The sequence below is a fragment of the Ranitomeya imitator genome, chromosome 2 (genome assembly GCF_032444005.1).
Source record: "Ranitomeya imitator isolate aRanImi1 chromosome 2, aRanImi1.pri, whole genome shotgun sequence".
Taxonomy (NCBI): Eukaryota; Metazoa; Chordata; class Amphibia; order Anura; family Dendrobatidae; genus Ranitomeya; species Ranitomeya imitator.
In genome coordinates this window covers 690,920,089-690,946,772 of record NC_091283.1, presented here as the reverse complement: position 1 = coordinate 690,946,772, position 26,684 = coordinate 690,920,089, and the positions used below count along the sequence as shown (strand labels likewise).

Here is a 26,684-nt window from a genome sequence, read left to right as displayed (position 1 = left end):
TTCTTGGCTACAAAAAAGAACCCTGCTCCCAATGGTGACGACGATGGGCGAATATGTCCCTTCTCCAGGGACTCCTTCACATAACTGCGCATAGCGGTGTGTTCAGGTACGGACAAATTAAATAAACGACCCTTAGGGAATTTACTACCAGGAATCAAATCGATAGCACAATCACAATTCCTATGCGGAGGTAGGGCATCAGACTTGGACTCTTCAAATACATCCTGAAAGTCCGACAAGAACTCTGGGATGTCAGAAGGAATGGATGACGAAATAGACAAAAATGGAACATCACCATGTACTCCCTGACAACCCCAGCTGGTTACCGACATAGAGTTCCAATCCAATACTGGATTATGGGTTTGTAGCCATGGCAACCCCAACACGACCACATCATGCAAATTATGCAGTACCAGAAAGCGAATAACTTCCTGATGTGCAGGAGCCATGCACATGGTCAGCTGGGCCCAGTACTGAGGCTTATTCTTGGCCAAAGGTGTAGCATCAATTCCTCTCAACGGAATAGGACACCGCAAAGGCTCCAAGAAAAATCCACAACGTTTAGCATAATCCAAATCCATCAGATTCAGGGCAGCGCCTGAATCCACAAACGCCATGACAGAATACGATGACAAAGAGCACATTAAGGTAATGGACAAAAGGAATTTGGACTGTACAGTACCAATAACGGCAGAGCTATCGAACCGCCTAGTGCGTTTAGGACAATTAGAAATAGCATGAGTAGAATCACCACAATAGAAACACAGTCTGTTCAGACGTCTGTGTTCTTGCCGTTCTACTTTAGTCATAGTCCTGTCGCACTGCATAGGCTCAGGTTTACTCTCAGACAATACCGCCAGATGGTGCACAGATTTACGCTCGCGCAAGCGACGACCGATCTGAATGGCCAAGGACATAGACTCATTCAAACCAGCAGGCATAGGAAATCCCACCATTACATCCTTAAGAGCTTCAGAGAGACCCTTTCTGAACAAAGCCGCTAGTGCAGATTCATTCCACAGAGTGAGTACTGACCACTTCCTAAATTTCTGACAATATACTTCTACATCATCCTGACCCTGGCATAAAGCCAGCAGATTTTTCTCAGCCTGATCCACTGAATTAGGCTCATCGTAAAGCAATCCCAGCGCCTGGAAAAATGCATCAACATTACTCAATGCAGAATCTCCTGGTGCAAGAGAAAACGCCCAGTCCTGAGGGTCGCCGCGCAAAAAAGAAATAATAATCAAAACCTGTTGAATAGGATTACCAGAAGAATGAGGTTTCAAGGCCAAAAATAGCTTACAATTATTTCTGAAGCTCAGGAACTTAGTTCTGTCACCAAAAAACAAATCAGGAATCGGAATTCTTGGTTCTAGCATCGATTTCTGATCAATAGTATCTTGAATCTTTTGTACATTTACAACGAGATTATCCATTGAGGAGCACAGAGCCTGAATATCCATGTCCACAGCTGTGTCCTGAAGCACTCTAATGTCTAGGGGAAAAAAAAGACTGAAGACAGAACTAAGAAAAAAAAATGATGTCAGGATTTCTTTTTTCCCTCTATTGGGAATCATTGGACGGCTCCTTGTACTGTTATGGCTGGCAATCAGGCAACACAGCGTGCAGTAATCAGCGCACATACAGAGATCTGGCAATAACCAAAAACAATAGGACGAGCTCTGAGACGTGGAATCTCTGTAGACTGCAGTACCTGATCTATCCTCACACAACTATAAGCAGCAGTGGATTGCGCCTATCACTACCTATGCAACTCGACACTGCCTGAGGAGCTGACTAGCCTGAAGATAGAAATACAAGCCTGACTTACCTCAGAGAAATACCCCAAAGGAATAGGCAGCCCCCCACATATAATGACTGTTAGCAAGATGAAAAGACAAACGTAGGAATGAAATAGATTCAGCAAAGTGAGGCCCGATATTCTAGACAGAGCGAGGATAGCAAAGAGAACTATGCAGTCTACAAAAAACCCTAAAACGAAAACCACGCAAAGGGGCAAAAAGACCCACCGTGCCGAACTAACAGCACGGCGGTGCAACCCTTTGCTTCTCAGAGCTTCCAGCAAAAGTTAATAGCAAGCTGGACAGAAAAAACAGAAAACAAACTAGAAGCACTTATCTAGCAGAGCAGCAGGCCCAAGGAAAGATGCAGTAGCTCAGATCCAACACTGGAACATTGACAAGGAGCAAGGAAGACAGACTCAGGTGGAGCTAAATAGCAAGGCAGCCAACGAGCTCACCAAAACACCTGAGGGAGGAAGCCCAGAGACTGCAATACCACTTGTGACCACAGAAGTGAACTCAGCCACAGAATTCACAACATTTTCTGCTTGTTGCCTGTCCTTAGCAGTGGTTTCCTAGCAGCTATTTTACCATGAAGGCCTGCTGCACAAAGTCTCCTCTTAACAGTTGTACAGATGTGTCTGCTGCTAGACCTCTGTGTGGCATTGACCTAGTATCTAACCGGAGCTGCTGTTAACCTGCGATTTCTGAGGCTGGTGACTCGGATAAACTTATCCTTAGAAGCAGAGGTGACTCTTTTTCTTCCTTTCCTGGGGCGGTCCTCATGTGAGTCAGTTTCTTTGTAGCGCTTGATGGTTTTTGCAACTGCACTTGGGGACACTTTCAAAGTTTTCCCAATTTTTCGGACTGACTGACCTTTATTTCTTAAACTAATGATGGCCACTCGTTTTTTCTTTACTTAGCTGCTTTTTTGTTGCCATAATACAAATTCTAACAATCTATTCAGTAGGACTATCAGCTGTGTATCCACCAGACTACTGCTCAACACAACTGATGGTCCCGACCCCATTTATAGGGCAAGAAATCTCACTTATTAAACCTGACAGGGCACCTGTAAAAAATATTAAAATAATAAACAAACAATATACCCCCTGATTCGCAGATATCCAATTAATATGAGTGTCCCATGACGATCTCCCGTGGAGAGCAGCCACATCAGCTGATGCGACCGCTCTCCAGGGGCTCCAGGTATTCTTCCGCAATGTATTCCTACGCAGCTGTGAAAAATAGTCCCTATTCTCACTTGTGGCACTGCTGTGTGGGAAAATTCCCACACAGCTTTACAATAAAGTGAGACTCTGAACTCAGGTAACCTCTTCAGTGATGCACTGCAGGAGCCATTGTCTCCTGTCAGTGTGTCACTGGAGGCCTATAGGGACACTCGTTATTAATTGGACTACGGCGGAAAGTGAGTATATGATTGGTTTATTATTTTTAATTTCTTTGCAGGCGATCGATTATGGTGAAATTAAGAAAATTAAAATACTTTTTTCTCGGTGTGTCGGGTATTATTTTAACCCTTTCACTACTATAGGATTAGTAATGGATAGGCATCTTATTGACGCCTCTCCATTATTAACTGGGCTTAATGTCACCTTACAATAGCAAGGTGACATTAACCCCTTACTACTCCATATCCCACCGCTACAGGGGAGTGGGTAGAGAGGGGCTAAGTGCCGGAATTGGCGCATCTTACAGATGCGCCATTTCTGGGGCGGCTGGGGGATGGTATTTGTATTCGGGGGGGGTCAAATATCCATGGCCCCTCTCTAGGCTATGAATAACAGCCCGTAGCTGTCTGCGTAGCCTTTCTGGCTATAAAATATAGGGGGACCCCACATCATTTTTTTGGGGTGCCCCTATTTTAATAGCCAGTAAAGGCTACGCAGACAGCTGTGGGCTGACATTCATAGCCTGGGAAGGGGCCATGGGTATTACCCCCTACCCAGGCTACAAATATTGGCTCCCTGCCGTCGGTTTTCCCCCTCTGGCGCAGAAAAGTGTGTGGGAGCCATTTTTTCCTTTTTTTTTTTTTTTTAATTAAACATGTCCATTAATCAACATCAGCCTTGCTATTATATATCTATGGATATATATATATATATATAGATAAATATATTTATCTATAGATGAATATCTATGGATATATCTATAGATATAACTATGGATATATCGATCTATAGATTTATTTATAGATATATCTATAGATACATTGATATATCTATCTGGCTACTTTCACACATCAGGTTTTTGCCATCAGGCACAATCCGGCGACTTTTGAAAAAAATAGATCCTTTTTTTCAAAAATTCGCCGGATCCTGCCTGACGGAAAAAAACTGATATGTGAAAGTAGGCTAACTATCCATAAATCTATCTACATCTATCCATAGATATATCTATAGATAGATACAGTACATAGATCTATCTATTCATATATCTATAGATCGATCTATCTATATTTATATCTATCTGTGTGTGTAATGGTGTGTAGGTTGGACAAATGTAAAAGAAGTTGGACAAGAAATGACATAGCAAATTTTTTTTTTGCTCATTAATATGTCTATATTTAGCTTTCAGAAACATATACATACTACGCAAAAAACGCGCATAAAAAATGCATTTTTCTGCGTTTTCTGCCAAGAGCTGCGGATTTAGTGCAGAAAAATGCGCCGGCAAATCTGCAACGTGTGCACATACCCTCAAGTTCTCCCTGAAATAGAACGATGAATTTAATGCAACAATCCCACCTCTCTTATCTGCAGAACATATCAAATCCTTGTTTTGTTGTAATTCCTCTTTAGCTTTTAATTCCTTGTTTGTTGGATTACATTTAATCGATCCACAATTTTGATCCAAACTATAATGTTTGTCTCTATTATTATTATTATTATTTTTTATTCATATAGCACCAAACTCTTGAAATGTTTCTAAGACACTGGGACAAGACTGGATTGCTCATATCTGCACATCTGTGCTTTTTACATGATGATAAATAAATGTCAAGTTTTCAGAATCATATCTCCTGTGGTCGCTGGAGACAACTTTTCTTGCACATTGGACAGCAGAATTCATGGTTCTATTTTTTGACAGCAATCTTCCAGGTTCTGAAGCAGCGAAACAGCCCCAAACCATCATACTTCCATCATCATATTTTACTGTTGGTATGATGTACCTTTTCTAAAATGCTGTTACTTCTGTGCCAGGTCTATTGGGACATACACCTTCCAAAACGTTCAACTTGCCAGTCCAAATCAAGATGTTTTCTGGGAAAACTGAGATGAACCTTTATGTTCCTGTTGCTCAGCAATGGTTTTAGTCTTAGGCCTCTGCCATACTGGCCATTTTTGCCCACTCTCGTTCTTATGGTGGAGTCATGAACACTGATCTTAACTGAGGAAAGTAAAGCCTGCAGTTCTTTGGACGTTGTTGCAGGGTCTTTTGTGACTTCTTAAATAAGTTGTCGCTGCACTCTTGGAGTAATTTTGGTCGGCCAGCCACTCCTAGGAAAGTTCACCATTGTTCCATGTTTTTGCCACTTGTGATAATGGCTCTCGCTGTAGTTTGCTGGAGTCCCAAAGCTTGATAAATGGCTGTATAACCCTTTTCAAGACTGATAGATCTCAGTTAGGCTACGTTCACATTTGCGTTGTGCGCCGCTGCGTCGGCGACGCAATGCACAACGCAAATAAAAACACAGCAAAACGCACGCAAAAACGCTGCTTTCTGCGACACATGCGTCGTGTTTTGCCGAAATTTGGACGCAAGAAAAATGCAACTTGTTGCGTTTTCTGTGCCCGACGCTTGCGGCAAAAAAAAGCATGCGTCGCACAACGCAGCACACAAAAACGCATGCGTCCCCCATGTTAAATATAGGGGCGTATGACGCATGCGTCGCCGCTGCGTCACCCGACGCAAACCCGACGCAAACACGCAAAATGCTAATGTGAACGTAGCCTTACTGTGTTTTTCATTTGTTCCAGAATTGATTTGGATCGCAGCATTATGTCTAGCTTTTGGGGATCTCTTGGTCTATTTCACTTTGTTAGGCTCATAATATTTAAGTGATTTCTTGACTGGGAACAGGTGTGGCAGTAATCAGGCCTGCTTGTGGCTAAGGAATTTGAACTCCTCTTCCCAAAGATGTGATAAACCACAGTTAGTTTATGTTTTAAGGATGGGGGCAATCACTTTTTATTCAGTCGCCATGACAGCACAACGAGAGAGGGGATCCGCCCTTCAGGGACAGGAAACCTCAGACACAAAAGGGCGGCACCTCACTCACCCGCCAGTTGGTTTCCTGTCCCTGACAGTGGAACCTCTTCAGACAGGCCCCGATAAGAGGGTCGAAGAAAGAATTTATCCCACGCCTGACAGACCGATGCAGGTAGCGGGGTCCCCCTACCTCGGCCTGGTCAGGTAGATGGAAGCACCACACGGCAGGGGTACTGTTGATGTAGGTGTCGGCAGGAGGAAGCGGCCCGAGGCATTAAGGGCCTTGCTTCTACGACAGCTGCTTTTTACCTGGGGGTCTCCAGGGTGCCGCTTCTGCTGGGGCCTCCGGGGTCGGTCCGCCGCTTGCGCCGGGGTCTGCGGTGGCTAGGGAGAGCTGCCGTCCTTGTCCGGCGCGTCCGCTCTCAGCGCCGCAGCGGCGTCCGGAAGAGGCGTGTCCGGATGACGTCGCGAGCGGCGCGGGGCGATGACGCGGCCGCGCATGCGCGGTAGCGACTTCTTCTGGCTAATGGCGGCGCCCGGCGTCTGGGGAGGGATTTTCTGGCCACGAGGGGTCCAGCGCTTTAAGCGGACGCCTAGCGGTCACGACCCTACCAGCGCAGTACCGGTCGTCGGCAAGTGATTTCCCTGCTGGCCCCCATCCGGGGGTGGTACCCAGGGGGAGGAATTTAAACGACGTACTGAAGCCACAGCTTGTTCCTGTCCACCATTTCCAATATGGAGTCTCTGGAAGGAACACCGCAGCTGGGCGGTGAGCAGCAGCAGCAACCTGAACAGCCTTTGAGCAGCTCCCAGCGGCGTTCTAGTGGCAGTAGTCGCGCTGGTAGAGCTAAAGAGGCTCAGAAACCAACTAAGTCCTCAGGCCGTAAGAGATCTCCGGCTAAGAAGGACCCCCCGATCACGGTACCTTTCGCTGCAGGGATGGGTAAGTGAGCTTCGTGAAAGTACGTTTCTGATAGCTGTCCCTCCTTGTATTCCCTCTCTCCTTATTAGGGGAGGAAATCTGTGTCCAAATCCAAACATAGGGAGTGTGCCATCTGTACGGAGCCACTTCCAGATGGACATGAAAAGAAATTGTGTAGCATCTGCATTCAAAGGTTAATTGAGGACGAGGCCCCTGACCTTACGTCTACTCTTAGGGATCTGGTTAGACAGGAGGTCAGAGATTCCATGAGGTTTCAGAAGTCAGTTTCAAAAAAGAGGAAGGAGATATTATCCCCAGCCTCAGATGTGGATTCAGACACGGGTGGTGTAAGCTCGGATTCTCATCCGTCATCATCATCAGAGGACATGGAATCTAGTCGAGCCTGTCTATCAATTGATAGGATTAACCGCTTAGTCAAAGCTGTCAACAACACCATGGGCATTGAGGAGACCCAGGCGGAATGTTCCATTCAGGACATAATGTTTAAAGGCATAGATCGCAAATCCAAAAGAGTATTTCCGGTAGTTGATAAAGTTAAATCACTGATTACGAGAGAATGGAAGAAACCCGAAAGGAAGGGGTCACTCCCACCAGCATTCAAAAGAAGATATCCCTTTGAGGAAGAGGCTTCTTCCTCCTGGGACAAGGTCCCGAAGCTGGATGCGGCGGTGGCCAAAGCTTGTAAAAAAACGTCTCTCCCATTTGAGGATCTGGGAAACCTAAAGGACCCGCTTGATAGGAAAGCTGAGGTATTCCTTAAAGGAGCTTGGGAAACATCAGCAGGTTCCCTGAGACCGGCGATTGCGGCCACCTGCACTGCCCGGTCGTTGATGGTATGGTTGGGTAATCTAGAAGACCAGCTCAAGGATAAGGTTCCTAGGTGCGAGATCCTATCATCTATGTCTATGATTCAGGATGCAGCAGCCTTCCTTTCGGATGTGTCAGCCGATTCCGTTAGGCTAGCTGCAAGGTCATCAGCACTGTCTAATGCGGCCCGTAGAGCTCTTTGGATAAAATGCTGGCCAGGAGACTTACAGGCCAGATCGAAACTATGTGGCATCCCCTGTGAGGGGGTTCATTTGTTTGGCCCAGTCCTGGATGAGCTTCTAGAAAAAGCAGGTGACAATAAAAAGCGATTCCCTCTTCTAACAAGACCCTTCTATAGACGAGACTACAACAGAGGAGGGCTGTATCGCCGAAGATCGGACAGAGATTCAAATAGAGATTCGACCAGATATAACTCTTATAGAAGAAGAGGTAGAGGTTATATGTTTAACTCCTCTAGAGACTCTAAAAAGCCTCAATGACTGGCGGACCAGGTGGGCGGTAGGCTGTTGGCCTTCTACCCAGCCTGGTTGAAAATCACCAATAGTCCATGGATACTCAGTATCATTAAAGAGGGGTTAAAGTTCCAATTCCACCATACCCCCCAGGACAAATTTAAATTAACCCCTATCCGTTCTTCTCCCGCAGAACAATTGGCGTTGGAGTCAGAAGTTCGAGATCTCCAAAGAAAGGGGGTTCTCGTTAAAGTACCTACGAAGGAACAAGGTACGGGGTTTTACTCCCCTTTATTCCTGATAAAGAAGCCAGATGGATCATATCGTACCATCATCAATCTAAAGGGCCTGAATGTATTCCTGCGGGTCCCATCCTTTAAAATGGAATCTGTGAAGTCGGCAATAAAGCTTCTTTTTCACAATTGCTTCATGGTTGTCTTAGATCTGAAAGACGTCTATTACCATGTCCCGATACATGCAACTCATCAGCGCTTTCTCAGGGTGGCGGTTTCTCTTGCCGGCACAGTAGAGCACTTTCAATATCAGGCACTCCTCTTTGGTGTTGCAGTCGCACCTCGGGTTTTCACTAAGATTATGGTAGAGGTTATGGCACACCTTCATGAGCAAAACATACTAATAATTCCCTACCTGGATGATTTATTGATTGTTGGGCGTTCAGAGTCACACTGTAAAGAGCAGTTGGAGAAAGTGATAGCAGCATTACACAACTTAGGATGGATTATCAATCTCAAAAAGTCGCGTCTTCAGCCCTCAACGTCACAGCAGTTTTTGGGTCTTACGGTGGATTCGGGTCAGCAGGAATGTCGCCTGCCAGACTCAAAAGTCGATTCTATTCGTCAGCTGGCCTCCAGAGCAATTAATAATCCCGTAGTCTCCTTAAGAAATGCTATGTCACTCTTAGGTTCACTTACTTCTTGTTTTCCGGCGGTGATGTGGGCACAGTTTCACTCCAGGTCTCTGCAATGGGATGTTCTGCATAATTTTCGGCGGCTGGGCGCTAACCTTGATAAAAAATTTTCCCTATCTGTAGACGCCACGGGTTCCCTAAGTTGGTGGACGCACATCCCTAATCTTCGTAGAGGTGTACCTTGGACAAATCAGATAACACGGGTGATAACAACTGATGCTAGCCCCACGGGTTGGGGGGCACACTGGGAAGACAATTACATTCAGGGTCTGTGGTCCCAATCGGAGCGAGACACGTCCTCCAATTTGAAGGAATTGATGGCGGTGGAACGCGCCTTAGATAGGTTCCTTATACCTCTGCAGGGTAGACATGTTAGACTACTCTCTGACAACCAGGTGACCGTTGCTTATGTGAACCACCAAGGAGGTACACGGTCTAGGTCATTAATGAACGTTACAAATCATATTTTTCAGATGGCCGAAAATCACCTGCTCTCCCTTACGGCCCTTCATATAAAGGGAAATCTAAATACCATGGCCGATTACTTAAGCCGCAACGAGCTCAAACAAGGGGACTGGTCTCTAAAACCGGCTGTCTTCAATCAGATCGTACGGTTGTGGGGATGTCCAGAGATAGATCTGTTTGCCAGTCGAGGAAACAAGAAACTCCATCAATTCTGTTCCCTAGACCCAAGGGACAACCCGTACGCAGTCGACGCTCTTCTGATCCCCTGGAATTTCAGTCTCGCCTACGCTTTCCCTCCTCTGAATCTCATTCCTATAGTTCTGAGGAAAATTCGGGAAGACGGAGCCCGAGTGATTTTAATAGCCCCGTTCTGGCCCAGAAGGTCATGGTTCCAATTGTTGAGAAGCATGTCCATTTCCCAGCCATGGATCCTCCCAGAAATACCGGACCTCCTTTCCCAGGGTCCAAGTCTTGCATCCACGAGTAACCAACTTGCACCTGACAGCGTGGAACTTGAGAGGTCACTTCTGAAAGGAAAGGGATTCTCCCAAAATCTTGTAAATACTCTACTTAAAAGTAGGAAAGCCTCCACGACTAGCATTTATGTTAGGGTATGGAGGAAGTTCCTATCAAGTTCAGGAGCACAAATCAATCAAAAACCTGATATTGCTCAAATCCTAGAATTTTTACAGAAGGGCCTAGAGTTAGGCTTAGCCACCAGCACCCTTAGAGTTCAGGTTTCAGCTCTAGGGGCACTATATAATTCCAACATAGCCAGTAATCACTGGATAACAAGGTTTTTCAAAGCGGTCACCAGATCCAGGCCGGTTGTTAAACAAAAGATAGTGCCATGGGATCTAAATCTTGTGCTCTCGGCTCTAACACAAGCTCCGTTCGAGCCTATTGACTCTGTTCCAATCAAGATCCTGTCGGTCAAAACAGCCCTCTTAGTTGCCCTTACATCGGCAAGAAGGGTTAGTGATCTTCAGGCATTATCCAGGCAACGTCCATATATGCAATTTTTGGAAGATAGAGTGGTGATGAGGCCTGACCCTCTTTATCTTCCAAAGGTTGCCTCAAAATTTCATAGATCCCAGGAGGTGATCCTACCTTCATTTTGTCCTAATCCCTCTAACAATAAGGAGCAGAGATTTCATTGTTTGGACGTACGTAGGTGCCTTCTCAAATACATTTCGGTAACAGACACCTGGAAAAAAGACCACGCTTTATTTTTATCCTACCAGGGGGTTAGGAAGGGACTTAGAGTATCAAAAAATACCCTAGCCAGATGGATTAGGGAGGCGATATTTCTTGCTTATACCGCAGGTGGCGTGGAAATTCCAGAAGGTATAAAGGCACACTCCACTCGTGCGGTAGCCACATCCTGGGCTGAGAGAGCAGAAGTATCGATTGAGGACATCTGTAAGGCGGCCACATGGTCTTCTCCATCCACCTTTCTTAGACACTATAGATTAGATCTAGGTGGCTCCTCCGACCTCACGTTTGGGAGAAGGGTGCTGGAAGCTATTATCCCTCCCTAGTCACTTTTTCACTTCTCTGAAAGTCTCTCGTTGTGCTGTCATGGCGACTGAATAAATACGTACGCTACTCACCTGGTAGCAGTGTTTTTTCAGGAGCCATGACAGCACCCTTATATTCCCTACCCTCTTTGTTTATGGGTTCAACACTTCCTTTAGAAAAATTCCTAAGTTTATTCACTGGGTGAATTGTACCATATATTAATATTGTTTATGTGCTACTAACCTAGAAGGTCCTTTCATACTCTGTAAACCAACTGGCGGGTGAGTGAGGTGCCGCCCTTTTGTGTCTGAGGTTTCCTGTCCCTGAAGGGCGGATCCCCTCTCTCGTTGTGCTGTCATGGCTCCTGAAAAAACACTGCTACCAGGTGAGTAGCGTACGTATTTCACACAGGACCCTGTAGGGTTTTTTTTTTACCTTAATAATAAAGACCTTCATTTAAAAACAGCATTTCTCCTTCACCTCATTGAGGGACACAGGACCATGGGTGTTATGCTACTGCCACTAGGAGGCTGACACTAAGCAAACACAAAAAGATTAGCTCCTCCTCTGCAGTATACACCCCACACACTGGCTCCAGCCAAACCAGTTCAAGCTTAGTGTCAGTAGGAGGCACGTGGGTTCTGATCTTCAAAACACATCTATAGCTTTTTATTTTTACCTTATTTTTTCTCAATTTTTTTCAAAGGATTACAGGTGCGACTGGTCCTTTAAGGGTTCCGCTCTCCCCTCACCTCCATGTACCCCCCTTTGCATCCAGGCTTATTACAGCTGTACCAACAGCCCTGTTCCATCCCGGGGGGGAGTTAACCCCTAGGATGTCCAGAGGCACTAATGGCGTCTGTGCAGCCCCCACTGCATCGCCTGTGATAAACAGCGGCGATGGAATGACTGCGGATAGTCCCTCTCCACTTCTCTGACAACGGGAAGGAGAATGGAGGGTTCCTGCACTGTCCATACTGTAGCAGCTGACCTGTAAGCAGAGCAATCTTGCGCTTCATCTTTTTCCTGCGGTTCACACCGTGACGCACACCGCGGGTAAGTGTGGGCCCGGGACACGGTGTTAGGAAGGATGGTTGCAACAATAGAAGCAGTACCGTTTGCACAGCTTCACTTTCGACCTCTCCAACAGGCAATCTTAACAGTGTGGAACAGGAATCCACTCTCCCTCAACCACAGATTTCGGTTGTCTCCCCAGGTCAGGCAGGCTCTTTCATGGTGGTTAAACAGTTCGTTCCTACTCAGGGGGAAACCCTTTCCCCCAACCAATTGGCTAGTGGTTACAACAGATGCCAGTCGCCTGGGTTGGGGAGTAGTGTTTTTTCACCACACAGCTCAGGGGCGCTGGTCTCCTCGGGAATCAGATCTCCCCATCAATCTCTTAAGCTTTAGTCACACTAAACGACTTACCAACGATCACGACCAGCGATACGACCTGGCCGTGATCGTTGGTAAGTCGTTGTGTGGTCGCTGGGGAGCTGTCACACAGACAGCTCTCTCCAGCGACCAACGATCAGGGGAACGACTTCGGCATCGTTGAAACTGTCTTCAACTATGCCAAAGTCCCCCTGCAGCACCCGGGTAACCAGGGTAAACATCGGGTTACTAAGTGCAGGGCCGCACTTAGTAACCCGATATTTCCCCTGGTTACCATTGTAAAAGTAAAAAAAAAAACACTACATACTCACATTCTGATGTCTGTCACGTCCCCCGCCGGCGTCCACAGGGTTAAAACTGCTTTAGGCTGCTAATGCACGCGCTGCTGCCGAGAGCTTCGCTGCACTGACTTGTCAGCACCTGCAGTAAAAGCGTGTGCTCTGCTTTACGGCCGGCGCTGACACAGTCAGTGCAGGGAAGATCTCGGCCGGAGCGCGTGCATTAGCAGCGCTCCTGCCGAAAGCAGTTTTAACCCTGTGGACGCCGGGGGACGTGACAGACATCAGAATGTGAGTATGTACTGTTTGTTTTTTTTTTACTTTTACAATGGTAACCAGGGTAAATATCGGGTTACTAAGCGCAGCCCTGCGCTTAGTAACCCGATATTTACCCTGGTTACAAGTGAACACATCGCTGGATCGGCGTCACAAACGCCGATCCAGCGATGACATCGGGTGATCAGCGACCAAAAAATGGTCCTGATCGTTCCCCAACGACCAACGATCTCCCAGCAGGGGCCTGATCGTTGGTCGCTGTCACACATAACGAGATCGTTAGCGGGATCGTTGCCACGTCACCAAAAGCGTGACGTTGCAACGATATCGTTAACGATATCGTTATGTGTGACGGTACCTTTAGAGATTCGGGCAGTTCGACTAGCTTTGCAGTATTTCCACCATCTTCTGGCGGGTCGCCCTCTCTGAATTCAATCGGACAATGCCACATCCGTGGCCTACATAAATCATCAGGGGGGCACCCGCAGCAAGGCAGCCATGCAGGAGGTAAAACAAATACTGTTCTGGGCTGAGAGGAATCACTCGGTGATTTCAGCAGTCCACATTCTGGGCGAAGAGAACTGGGCGGCAGATTTCCTCAGCCGTCAGGGTCTAGCGTCTGGAGAATGGTCTCTCCATCCCGAGGTATTTCAGCAAATATGCCATCTATGGGGGACTCCGAACGTGGATCTAATGGCGTCCAGGAGGAATGCCAAGGTACCCAGATTTGTCTCCCGGTACCGAGATCCACAGGCAATCGCCGTAGATGCGCTAGTACTGACTTGGAACCAGTTTCATCTCTCTTATCTGTTCCCTCCTCTGGCACTGCTCCCGAGGGCAATCAAGAAGATCAAGTCGGAAAAGAATGCCTGCTATTCTGATCGCCCCGGATTGGCCGCGGCGAACCTGGTATACGGACCTAGTGCAGCTTCTCACCGGGGTCCCATGGCGGCTCCCCGATCGTCCGGATCTTCTATCTCAAGGGCCGATTTACCACCAGAACTCAGAGGTCCTAAGTTTGACGGCCTTGCCATTGAATCTTGGGTTTTGACCCAGGCAGGGTTCTCCCAAGAGGTAGCAAATACCATGTTCAGTGCACGTAAAACTGTTTCGGCCAGAATCTATCATCACACTTGGAAAGTTTTCCGTTCTTGGTGTATAGAGCACGGGCTGCCTCCTTTGCGTTTTTCTGTCCCAAATATTCTAGCCTTTCTCCAAGCAGGCCTGGATTCAAGGCTTGCTCCAAGTACTCTTAAAAAGCAGATTTCGGCCTTATCTGTACTTTTTCAACGCAGGATTGCTATTAACAGTCAGGTCAGAACTTTTTTTCCGGGAGTCGCTCATAAGGTCCCCTCTTATAAAACTCCTTTGGAAGCTTGGGACCTTAATTTGGTCTTAAGGGCATTGCAGGAAGCTCCTTTTGAGCCTCTTCAAGATATTTCCTTGACTTTTCTTTCTTGGAAAGTCGTATTTTTAGTGGCCATAACTTCCATAAGGCGGGCATCAGAGCTGGCAGCCCTCTCCTGTCGTACTCCCTTTCTACGTTTTCATCAGGACAAGGTAGTGCTCAGACCAGCACCTTCCTTTTTGCTGAAGGTGGTTTCCTCGTTCCACATTAATGAAGATATAGTTCTTCCCTCTTTTTGTCCAGCACCTACGCACAGTGTGGAAAAAGCTCTCTATACGTTGGATCTAGTGAGGGCGCTGAGGAGATACATTTCCCAAACAGCTCCTTTTCGTCAGACGGATGCTCTGTTTGTCCTCCCAGAGGGTCGCAGGAAGGGATGCGCGGCCTCGAAATCTACCCTGGCCAGGTGAATACGAGCGGCCATTCAGGAGGCCTATAGTGCCAAGGGCATGATGGTTCCGGCTGGAATCAAAGCCCACTCCACTAGACCAGTGGGGGATTCCTGGGCGATTCGGCATCAGGCCTCAGCAGAACAGGTTTGCAAAGCTGCAACCTGGTCTAGTTTGCATACATTTGCCAAACATTATAATGTCCACTCCCAGATCTCTGCAGATCCAAGTCTGGGTAGAAGGATTCTTCAAGCGGCGGTGACGCACTTATACACAACTGTTGTCTGGATAATTATTACTGGTGAGTTAATTTCCCACCCAGGAACTGCTTTAGGACATCCCACAGTCCTGTGTCCTCCAATGAGGCGAAAGAGAAATAGGGATTTTTGTGTTACTCACCGTAAAATCCTTTTCTCCGAGACGCTCATTGGGGGACACAGCTCCCTCCCTGGTAGCCTGATGGCTGTTTTTTTGTTATATCTGAATTTATCAGTCAGTAGGACTTTTCTAGACCTGAGTTTTCTGTATTTATGCGGTTATATTATTTCTCGTGTTTTTTTCTCCTACTGCTTTTGCACCAAACTGGATTCTCTGGTAGCCAGTGTCAGGGTGTATACGACAGAGGAGGAGCTAAACTTTTTTTATGTTTACTTAGTGTCTGCCTCCTGGCGGCAGAAGCATACACCCATAGTCCACAGTCCTGTGTCCCCCAATGAGCGTCTCAGAGAAAATGATTTTACGGTGAGTAACACAAAAATCCCTATTTTTCAGACAGCCAGGTAGTAGTAGCCTATCTGAACCACCAGGGCAGAACCAGATCTTGTTCCTTGATAGATATAACAGTCCAGATTTTTCGTATGGCATAGAGCAATGTCCTTTCTCTGACTGTGCTCCACATATGGGATGTAGAAAACTACAAGGCAGATTTCTCGAACCGCACACAGTTGAAACAAGGCGAATGAGTTCTAAAACGGACCATAGAGATGTGGGGTCTCCCAGTTATAAATCTCTTTGCCACCAGCGAGAACAAGAGGGTACAGTCTTTTTGCTCCATAGATCCCCAAAGGAACCCTCAGTCTTTAGATGCCATTTATGATTCCATGGAATCAGTGCCTGGCCTCAAAAAGCACCTTGGCAATGTGGATAAGGGATCCGATCTCATTGGCCTACTCGTCCAGTGGGAATGTCGCCCCGGAGGGATTGAGAACTCATTCGACGAGAGCGATGGGAAACTCTCAATAAAACAGATCTGTTAGGCTGCTACTTGATCATCTCTCTCTAGCTTTTACAATCACCTTCGGCCGGATCTAGCCTCTTCTTCTGATCTGACCTTTGGGAGAAGGGTTCTACAGGCTGTTGTTCCTCCCTAAGATATAATTCTCTGCAATTCTTTCCGTGGTGCTGTCATGGGAGATGGAGAAAGACATAGTTATTTACCGGTAACGGGATTTCTCAGAGCCCATGACTGCACCCTTACAGTATATTCCCTCCCATCACATGTGGGTGAGCACGCTCTTGTTTGTGTGTGATTTATGTATAGGTCACACGGTGGTTTCTTAGAAGTATTATGGTTAAAATCTTTATTATTGTAATAACCTGGAGGTCCTCTTGTGCTCTGTAAACCAGCTGATACAAGGGAGAGGTACCGTCCTTTTTCTCTTTAGGTATCCTGTCCTTGAAGGGCGGATCCCATCTCTCCATGGTGCTGTCATGGGCTCTGAGAAATCCCGTTACCGGTAAGTAACTGTCTTCATACATTCACACACATGCATTAACATATAAATACACATACCTACACACATACACACACATACACACACACATACATATGTACAAATGTATAAACATACACACAGGGCCGGCTCCAGGGTTTTGGGGGCCCCGGGCGAAAGAGCCTCAGTGGGCCCCTTTAACCCATACCACAATTCATGATGCACAGATACGGCAGAGAAATATGGGTGTAGTAAAATGCCAAAGATTTAACTTCTTATATTACATGACTGATATCTGTTGTAAATTCTGCAATATCACACAGCAAAGTGGATTAGTGGATTCAGGTGATCAAGGGTCCACAGGTTTCAGGGTTTCAGTACCTGTAGAATTAGAGATAAATGGGATATTGATAAATGTACCCTACCAGTAGAAACTGTCCTCAGCAGTGTGCCCTTTACAAAAGTCAAAAATTTTCTCTTGTAAAGTCCTCCATACAGTATTATGGGCACCACATAGTGCCCCATACAGTATTATGGGCACCACATGGTGCTCCATACAGTATAATGGGCCCCATTTATTGCTCCATACAGTATTATGGGTACCACATAGTGCTCCATAGAGTATTGTGGGCACCACATAGTCCTCCATACAGCATGATGGGCTCCATACAGAATGGACCCCATATAATGCTTCATACAGAATAATGGACCCCATTTAAGGCTTTATACAGAATAATGAACCCCATATAATGCTACATACAGAATAATGAAACCCATATAATGCTTCATACAGAATAATTGACCCCATATAATGTTTCATACAGAATATGGGACCCCATGTAATGCTTCATACAGAATATTGGACCTCATATAATGCTTCATACAGAATAATGGACCCCATATAATGCTAATGCTTCATACAGAATAATGGACCCCATTTAATGCTTTATACAGAATAATGAACCCCATATAATGCTTCATACAGAATAATGAACCCCATATAATGCTTCATAAAAAAACATTGGACCCATATAATGCTTCATACAGAATAATGAACCACATATAATGCTCCATACAGAGTAATGGACCCCATATAATGCTCCATACAGAATAATGGACCCCATATAATAATCCATACCGAAAGGGTCCCAAATAATGCTCCATACATTAAAAAAAAATCAAATACTTACCTCTCCTTCTTTCCCCACTGCTTCAGGCGCCGTTGCTCCGGTTTCCTTAGCACCTTGTGACTCTCTGCACTGCTTAGCGCAGAGGGCACGCTGTAGTGACGTCATCTCGCCCTCTGCCCTGAGACGTCAGTCATAAGATGTGGAAGACACTGGAACTGAGGAGGAACAGGGAGAGATGTGTTTTCAAATAGTTTAATGCACGAGGGGGCATCGTGACCTCCGACTCACGGGCCCCATAGCGTGCCGTTGTCCCCGACGGAGAGTGGGCCCCAGACACTTGCTCGGTGGTGACGCTGGCCCTGCCTGCCGGCAAGGGCCCCCTCCACCTCCGGGCCCATGTGGAGCTGTACCGGCGATATGTCTGCCCCTGTCTTTGTCTAATATTTAAATTTGTTTGCTCATCTGAAACACTTAAGTGTGACAAACATGCAAAACAATAGCAAATCAGGAATAGGGCAAACACTTTTTCACACAACTGTATATGTGGAAATTACATATTTAATAGGTGTAGTGAGATGCATCTAAACACTTCTGTGTTTACTGTGAAAAATTTCTAAAAGTCATTCTTAATGTAACAGCTTCAGTGTGAGATTGTTCTATGTACAGGCAGTTTTTTCAAGTGTGATCTGAATATCTCATTGCGTAAATCTTGTCTTCACCTTTCATTTCTCGCCTAGGAGTGTCGGAATGCATAATAATGGGCATCCCTATGAACATCGGCACTGGACTCTTTAAGCTTTTGCACAGGGCAGACAAGGATCCTAATCCACCCAAGAGACCACTCATCTTTGACAACAAAGAATTTCACCTTCCTATTGCTAGTAGTTAACCAGGAACTTTTACACTTATCATCAACTCATTAGTGTCTGCTTCATTCATTGATAGACACTTAGATGCATGCAGATGGAAATGCCTCCAATAACTTATTGATGGAAATAATTATCAATATATGTAAAAAGTGCAGCTGCCTTTTCAGCAAATAGAAAGTAAAGGATACGAGATATGTCCATATAGTACTCTAGACAAGAACGCCAAGTATGTGCCATGCATACTCTTGAACACCGCAATTGTGTTGCATTTATTTACATACATTATCGCTATGTTTTAAAAGGGTGGTCTGAAGGCAAAGTAATTTTGCTCCTAATTCCCTAGCTGTTTGAAGCTATAATCTAAGCAATTTTCTAATATGCTTGCATTAAAAACTACTGTTCCCACTCTACACTGTGTAACAACTATTGTATTTTTTCCCTACTTCCTGTGTGATGACAATTCATTTAAGTATCCCAGTGCATGCAACAGTATAGGGGCAGATGCTGCGGTCATTGTCGCAGCCCCTTTTCCCTCCCTGAAATCGAGCGTGACTCTTGTTTCAGGGGCGGTTCTGATCCTGCTGTCTCCTCTGTGTGATGTGCACAGCTCGCTGTCTCCCCTGTGTCTGCTTAGATGAACAATAAGCCGGGAACAGAGCGGTGTCACTACTGCCACCGCAAATGACGTCACTGGCCTCTGCTCCCAGCTTATTACTATTAACTCATCTAAGCAGACACAGCAGCGACAGCACAGCCCCTGAAATGATCATCACTGACTCTTCCTTTCAGGGAGGGGGCAAGGGCTGTTGAAGTGACTGCACATCTGCTTCCAGCTCTGATGACTCTTTAAGTATCCCAGCATGCACTGAGATACTCAAACGAATTGTCATCGCACAGGAAGTAGGGAGAAATAAGATTGTGTAGATAGGGAACAGTAGGGAATTTTTAAATCAAGTCTATTAAAATAACTTAGATTATAGCATCAAATACAAAGAGAGTTAGGAGCAAAATTACTTTGCCTTCTGACCACTCATTTAATGGATAATACCCATTAGTAAGAAGACACCCTGTATGTAAAAGCAAGAGAAAGGTACAATTTGTAAGAAGGCTACTGACAATCGTATTGCTTCTTTTCAGTATCGTTCTTTTAAGCATTGAATATTCTTACAACTTGTATTTTTTTTTCTTGGAGAACACCCTTTCTTTTGACACTACCTATATGTAACTGACAGTGTGCTTGGGTTTTTTTTGTATATGGGAGTTTGCATAGTTTATGTAGAATACCTAATAAAGTTATATTTTCTTAATTGCTTGTTGTACACACCGTTTTTGTAAAAGTATAATGCCACTGCTCACGGCACATTTCTAAGTGGGCAGAACTTAGCATAAGGAACAGGTCCAGTCTAACTAGTTTACTTTAATATGGAAACAGAGGGCTAGCACTCAACTAAGGGAGTTGGACGGTGCTAGTAAGAAGGGACTGATTGTCCCAAAGTTTACTTTAATGGCTGAAAGGCGCATACATTTTACTGCAGATCTGTGCAAGCCATGACTTGCACAGCTAGAGATGCTCCTCGCTAATTAAGAAGCATGGGTTCTCTTACTAAATTAAACCCACTCATTAAGGCCAGCAGAAAGAAATTCTCCCAACTATGTGCAAATGCGAATTGTGTTTTCCTACTATAAATCTGCACATTTGTCATGTTTTGATTATATATAGTTTATTTATAAAGCTGAAGGAATTTCCCTTTTGGGTTAGTGGACAGCTTTGGAAATAGTAGGATTCTGCCATCATGGAAGCGATTTAAAATACAAAAGTAGCTCACATTTTTACAGTAAGTACTTGTGGTGTCAAAATCGCACCTGAATATGATACATTTTCTGTAAATGTTTTTGAAGAGATAATGTTGAATGTTACAAATTTGGACTGTTTTACGTTGCTCTTCTCCAATGTTTTGATTGTTGCATAATACACACTTTAATGTATTAAATATATAATCTACTGCATGTAGATATATATATATTTCTGTTACCCCCGAAAATAAAGTGTTTTTTTGTTGACTCATTTATGTGTGACATAGTATAATTTCAATCGACCACTGTTAGCAGGAGAATGGGTTATGCATTTTGTTTTATGGATATACTGTATGTTTGTAGGTCTATAGATTTGCATGTTTTGTAGATTTCAAAGAAGTGGTGGCAGGTAAATATAGTCCTTTTCTACCGATGCAGAGAACAAATTGAGCACTAGACAGGAGATTTTTTTAATAGTATGTTAGCAATACGTCTGAATGGTAAGTTCTGTTGGCATTAAAAATCTGCTTGTCACCAATGCCTCGTGTTTATTTCTAAAGGTTCATCTATACCAGACATGGGCAAGATGCGGGCCGCATCTGGCCCGCCTGATGATTTTAAGCGGCCCGCCAGTTAGCTGTCACTTCTGACAGCCGCCCCCGGCACCACTCGGCCAGCCGCTTCTGAGGAGGACCGCTGGAGTGAAAGCCAGGTTGATTACCTGTTTATCGGTGGCGGCGGCCATCTTCCCGAGGCCGCGCATGCGCAGATGGAGTGCTCTGCTTCAGGAAAATGGCCACGGGAGGCCGCACATGCGCAGATGAAGATTACGGCGGCCATTTTTCTGAAGCCGAGTTTGGAGATTTAGATCTCGGCTTCAGGAAAATGGCCGCCGCGATCTCCATCTGCACACGCGCGGCCTCGGGAAGATGGCCGCCGCCACCGATATTCAACCCGCCTCTGCTGCTCACATTGGATTCCGGGCCGCTGCGTCACCACACCGATGGAAGGGACCCTGCGCACGCCATACCGCACCTCTGTCGCCGCCACACCACTGCTGCAACCCCCCCATGGACACCAGGCCGTGGCGTCACCCGCCTAAGCAGGAAGGGACCCTGCTCAGGTGCATGCCACACCGCATCACCCCATCTCTGCCAACACCATGCCTTCTGTGACCCTGCTCTGCCACCGCCAGCCCTCAGGTAAGAATCTTACCGTAAGATACTGTAAATTCGGACAATAAGACGTACCCCCATCTTATAAAGAATCTTTTTTTCTGCAATTTTCACCCCAAATTTGGGGTCTGCCTTATGGTCCGGTGCGTCTTGTACTCTAAAAAATACGGTAATTATATTAGTTTGGCCCTCTAAAACCATCCCACTTTCTCATGCGGCCCCATGGCAAAATTAATTGCCCACCCCTGATCTATACGGTCAACCAGTGGCACGATACGAACATCGATAAATAAACTTTTCTCTGCCATTTCATTGGTGGAATGATGCCACTTGGAGGCTGACATTAAGAATACATCTTAGAGGAAAAAAAACTGATTCCTCCTGAACAGACTGCACCTGGGCAGCTGACACACAGTTATTCAGTTTAGCCTAGTGTGAATTAGAGGCACACATGGGTCTGAGCCTCGGACCAGTCTTAGCCGTGATAAGTTAGGTACTAACTTTCTCTCTTTATGTTTTCAATCTCATTATATCTTAGACCATAGATGTGAATCTAACTCCTGCAGGCCAAATCTGGTCCGCAGTTTAATCATACACTACCGTTCAAAAGTTTAGGATCACCCAATTTTGTTTTTTCCATGAAAACTCATACTTTTATTAATCAAATGAGTTGCCAAATGAATTTAAAATCTAGTCCAGACATTGACAAGGTTAGAAAAAAAGATTTTTATTTGAAATAATAATTTTCCCCTTTAAACTTTGCTTTTGTCAAAGAATGCTCTTTGCAGCAATTATAGCATTGCAGACCTTTGGCATTGTAGCAGTTAATTTGCCGAGGTAATCTGGAGAAATTTCACCCCATACTTCCAGAAGCCCCTCCCACAAGTTGGTTTGGCTTGATGGGAACTTTTTGCGTACCATACGGCATGCTCCCACAGCAGCTCAATGGGGTTGAGATCTGGTGACTGCGCTGACCACTCCATTACAGATAGAATACCAGCTGTGTGCTTCTTCTCTAAATAGTTCTTGCATAATTTGGAGGTGTGCTTTGGGTCATTGTCCTGTTGTAGGATGAAATTGGCTCCAATCAAGCGCTGTCCACAAGGTATGTCATGACGTTGCAAAATGGAGTGATAGCCTTCCTTATTCAATATCCCTTTTACCTTGTACAAATCCAGCACCAAAGCTACTCCAGACCATCACATTACCTCCACCATGCTTGACAGATGGCGTCAGACACTCTTCCAGCATCTTTTCAGTTGTTCTGTGTGTCACAAATGTTCTTCTGTGTGATCCAAACACCTCAAACTTGGATTCATCTGTCCATAACATAACTTTTTTCGAATCTTCCTCTGCCCAATGTCTGTTCTTTTGCCCATATTAATCTTTTCCTTTAATTAGCAAGTCTCAGATATGGTTTTTTCTTTGCCACTCTGCCCTGAAGGCCAGCATCCCAGAGTCACCTCTTCACTGTAAACATTGATGCTAGCATTTTGTGTGTACTATTTCATGAAGCTGCCAGTTGAGGATCTGTGAGGTGTCGATTTCTCAAACTACAGATTCTAATGTACTTGTCTTGTTGCTCAGTTGTGCAGCGGGGCCTCCCACTTCTCTTTCTACTTTGGTTAGAGCCTGTGTGTGCTCTCCTCTGAAGGGAGTAGTACACACCATTGTAGGAAATCTTCAGTTTCTTGGCAATTTCTCACATGGAATAGGCTTCATTTCTAAGAACAAGAATAGACTGTGCCGAGTTTCATATGAAAGTTCTTTTTTTCTGGCCATTTTGAGAGTTTAATGGAACCAACAAATGTAATGCTCCCAATTCTTAACTAGCTCAAAGGAAGGTCAGGTTTATAGGTTCTCTAATCAGCCAAACTTTTCTGCTGTGCTAGCATATTTGCACAAGGGTTTTCAAGGGTATTCTAACCATCCATTAGCCTTCTTACAGTTCGCAAACACAAAGTACCATAAGAACACTGAAGTTATGGTTGTTGGAAATGGGTCTCTATACACTTATGAAGAATACTGCATTACAAACCAGACATTTGCAGCTAGAATAGTCATTTACCACATTAACAATATATAGAGTGTATTTCTGAATCATTTAATGTTAGCTTCATTGGAAAAAACTGTGCTTTTCTTTAAAAAATAAGGACATTTCTGAGTGACCCTAAACTTTTGAACGGTAGTGTATCTGGCCTACGAGGAAATACCAAATGTCTACTAGAGCTGGCTTGCTGGTAAAGAGCACCGCTAATACTTCAAATCCCTCGTTTCCTGTCGTACATGCTCCCTGGTTACTACAAGGCTGTTTACAACATGCCCCATAGTAACTCGCTCCCCAGCTATGACATTTCCTCACAAGTGCCTGAAGTTTCCTCCTCTCCACACATCAGTGCGTATTTCCCTTGTGCTCCCCTAACATCTGTGTGCACAGTGCCTCCTACCCTCTACCTTCTCCAGAAGCAGGGCACAGGCATACTATTGAGCCAATGTGCTCATTAAAATGATTTATTTTATTGCTCTATTTGGTCATGTATTCTCCATTTAGTTTTTTTGTACATTGTTATCCTTTCCCTTTGTATTTGAGATCTTACCCTTTTTGTTCACTCCCTACCATCTTTACTCTGCTATTATTCAGTGCGGATTATGTATTTCTGTCCTCTATTTTCCTTTATTTCCTTCTATTTGAGTCACCACACCCTTTGCATTCCCGTTTACTGCTAAGTACCATCCCCTCAAACTTAACTTTTCCTCCAGTATTGGAGTTCTCCCTACCCTAGGCAGATTTTTTTGTCTCAATGTTATTCCTTTGCTTGTCTTGATCATGTTTGCTAGAACTTCTCCATTGGTTGGATTTTCACTGAAGGAAACTAATATTTTATTTTATTATGGTGAGCCAGTGTAAAAGATATTACCATTGAAATTTAACTCAGAACGCTAATAAATGAAACAAAATTATAAGATTTTTTTTAAGAATTTAAGAAATGAATGCCACAGATATTATTATAGTTATTATTATTAATTATATCGCCATTTATTCCATGATGCTTTACATTTGAGGAGTGGTATACATAATAAAAACAAGTACAGTAATCTTAAACAATATAAGTCACGACTGGTACAGGAGGAGGGGACCCTGCCTGCGAGGGCTCCCAATCTACAAGGGATGTGTGAGGATACAGTAGGCGAAGGTATGTCTTTTATTTGACATTTGATTTCATATGTGTTTATGGTATTAAGCGTTGCTTGTTTCAGATTCAATGTTTAAGAAAAGCTTAGTTTTTCTTTATTAAAAGGTTCATCATTATATTTAATAAGAAGGAAAAGCTTCCTTAATTGTAGACATTTGTTTAATAAATATCAAGTTTGGCACATGAATTTGTCCAAGTTTTTAATATTGGCCCACTGTGCATTTGAGTTGTCTTAGATGATTGATCAGATACTGGGATTGATGCATCTTGAGTCCTAGACTTGTCACCCTGTATCCTCTTGACAGTGGGCTTAATTTTTTTTTTTTTGAGAAGTCCCACAAATTCTCTGCCTTTTGAAGGCATTGTTCCCGAGTTTGAAGGTATTTGTTTGAAGTTTGAAGGCATTGTCCCCTGGTAGGCCAAATTTGAGACAACTGTATTAACCCCTGTGCATCTGCAGGATCCCATGCTGATCTTGGACACGCTTTAGTCCTCTTCATTCATGACAATTAGAGAGTTCTCTCCATCTGTCTTTCCAGCACAGTGATTTTTTTTCCTCTTAATGATCTCTTCTATCAGCCGAGGCTCCAAGTGGTAGCTTTCGCCTGTATTCGACTTTCTCCTTTCTCCATAGTGTGTTCTCTACCTTTCACCTTAATGAGGAGATTGCTCTACTTACTTTTAGGTACTTTGCCTCTCATTTCTAGAAGAGGTCTTTACTAATCTGAAGTTGAGCTGTGCATCTCTACCTGTCTCTCACAGCTCCATTCGGACGTTTAATTGCCTTGTGGGTCATCACAGTTTGCTCTGGCAGATGTCAGACAACCACGAAGACTAAAATTCTTCTCTTGTTTCTAAACTGTCAATGTAAAAGCTCTGACTAATCTAGGACACCTCCTTGTAACTGTTTCATACTTTGTCTTCAGTCCACATTTTTGTGGATCTCTTACCTTTACACCTAGGGATGCAAGTTTAACCCCTTTACCCCCAAGGGTGGTTTGCACGTTAATGACCAGGCCAATTTTTACAATTCTGACCACTGTCCCTTTATGAGGTTATAACTCCGAAACGCTTCAACGGATCCTGGTGATTCTGACATTGTTTTCTCATGACATATTGTACTTCATGATAGTGGTAAAATTTCTTTGATAGTACCTGCGTTTATTTGTGAAAAAAACGGAAATTTGGCGAAAATGTTGAAAATTTCGCAATTTTCAAACTTTGAATTTTTATGCAATTAAATCACAGAGATATGTCACACAAAATACTTAATAAGTAACATTTCCCACATGTCTCCTTTACATCAGCATAATTTTGGAACCAATTTTTTTTTTGTTAGGGAGTTATAAGGGTTAAAAGTTGACCAGCAATTTCTCATTTTTACAACACCATTTTTTTTTTAGGGACCACGTCTCATTTGAAGTCATTTTGAGGGGTCTATATGATAGAAAATGCCCAAGTGTGACACCATTCTAAAAACTGCACCCCTCAAGGTGCTCAAAACCACATTCAAGAAGTTTATTAACCCTTCAGGTGTTTAATAGGAATTTTTGGAATGTTTAAATAAAAATGAACATTTAACTTTTTTACACAAAAAATTTACTTCAGCTCCAATTTGTTTTATTTTACCAAGGGTAACAGGAGAAATTGGACCCAAAAAGTTGTTGTCCAATTTGTCCTGAGTACGCTGATACCCCATATGTGGCAGTAAACCACTGTTTGGGCGCATGGGAGAGCTCGGAAGGGAAGGAGCGCTATTTGACTTTTCAATGCAAAATTGACAGGAATTGAGATGGGACGCCATGTTGCGTTTGGAGAGCCACTGATGTGCCTAAACATTGAAACCCCCCACAAGTGACACCATTTTGGAAAGTAGACCCCCTAAGGAA

The 26,684-nt window shown here is 44.5% G+C and overlaps 1 protein-coding gene across 3 annotated transcripts in view; it reads left to right on the top strand.

Annotated features, from left to right (window-relative positions):
* POLR3A (RNA polymerase III subunit A) overlaps positions 1 to 26,684 on the top strand; it is a 567,405-nt gene that overhangs the window by 508,651 nt on the left and 32,070 nt on the right. For 2 of the 3 annotated variants that reach the window (XM_069753078.1, XM_069753077.1), the window contains one exon: positions 18,501 to 20,697. The exons of the other annotated variant lie outside the window; for it this stretch is intronic. In XM_069753078.1, coding sequence (XP_069609179.1) covers positions 18,501 to 18,518 — 18 coding nt within the window. In that variant the 3' untranslated portion in view covers positions 18,519 to 20,697. Of the gene's footprint in view, positions 1 to 18,500; positions 20,698 to 26,684 lie in introns of those variants that run through there. 3 annotated transcript variants of the gene reach the window in all.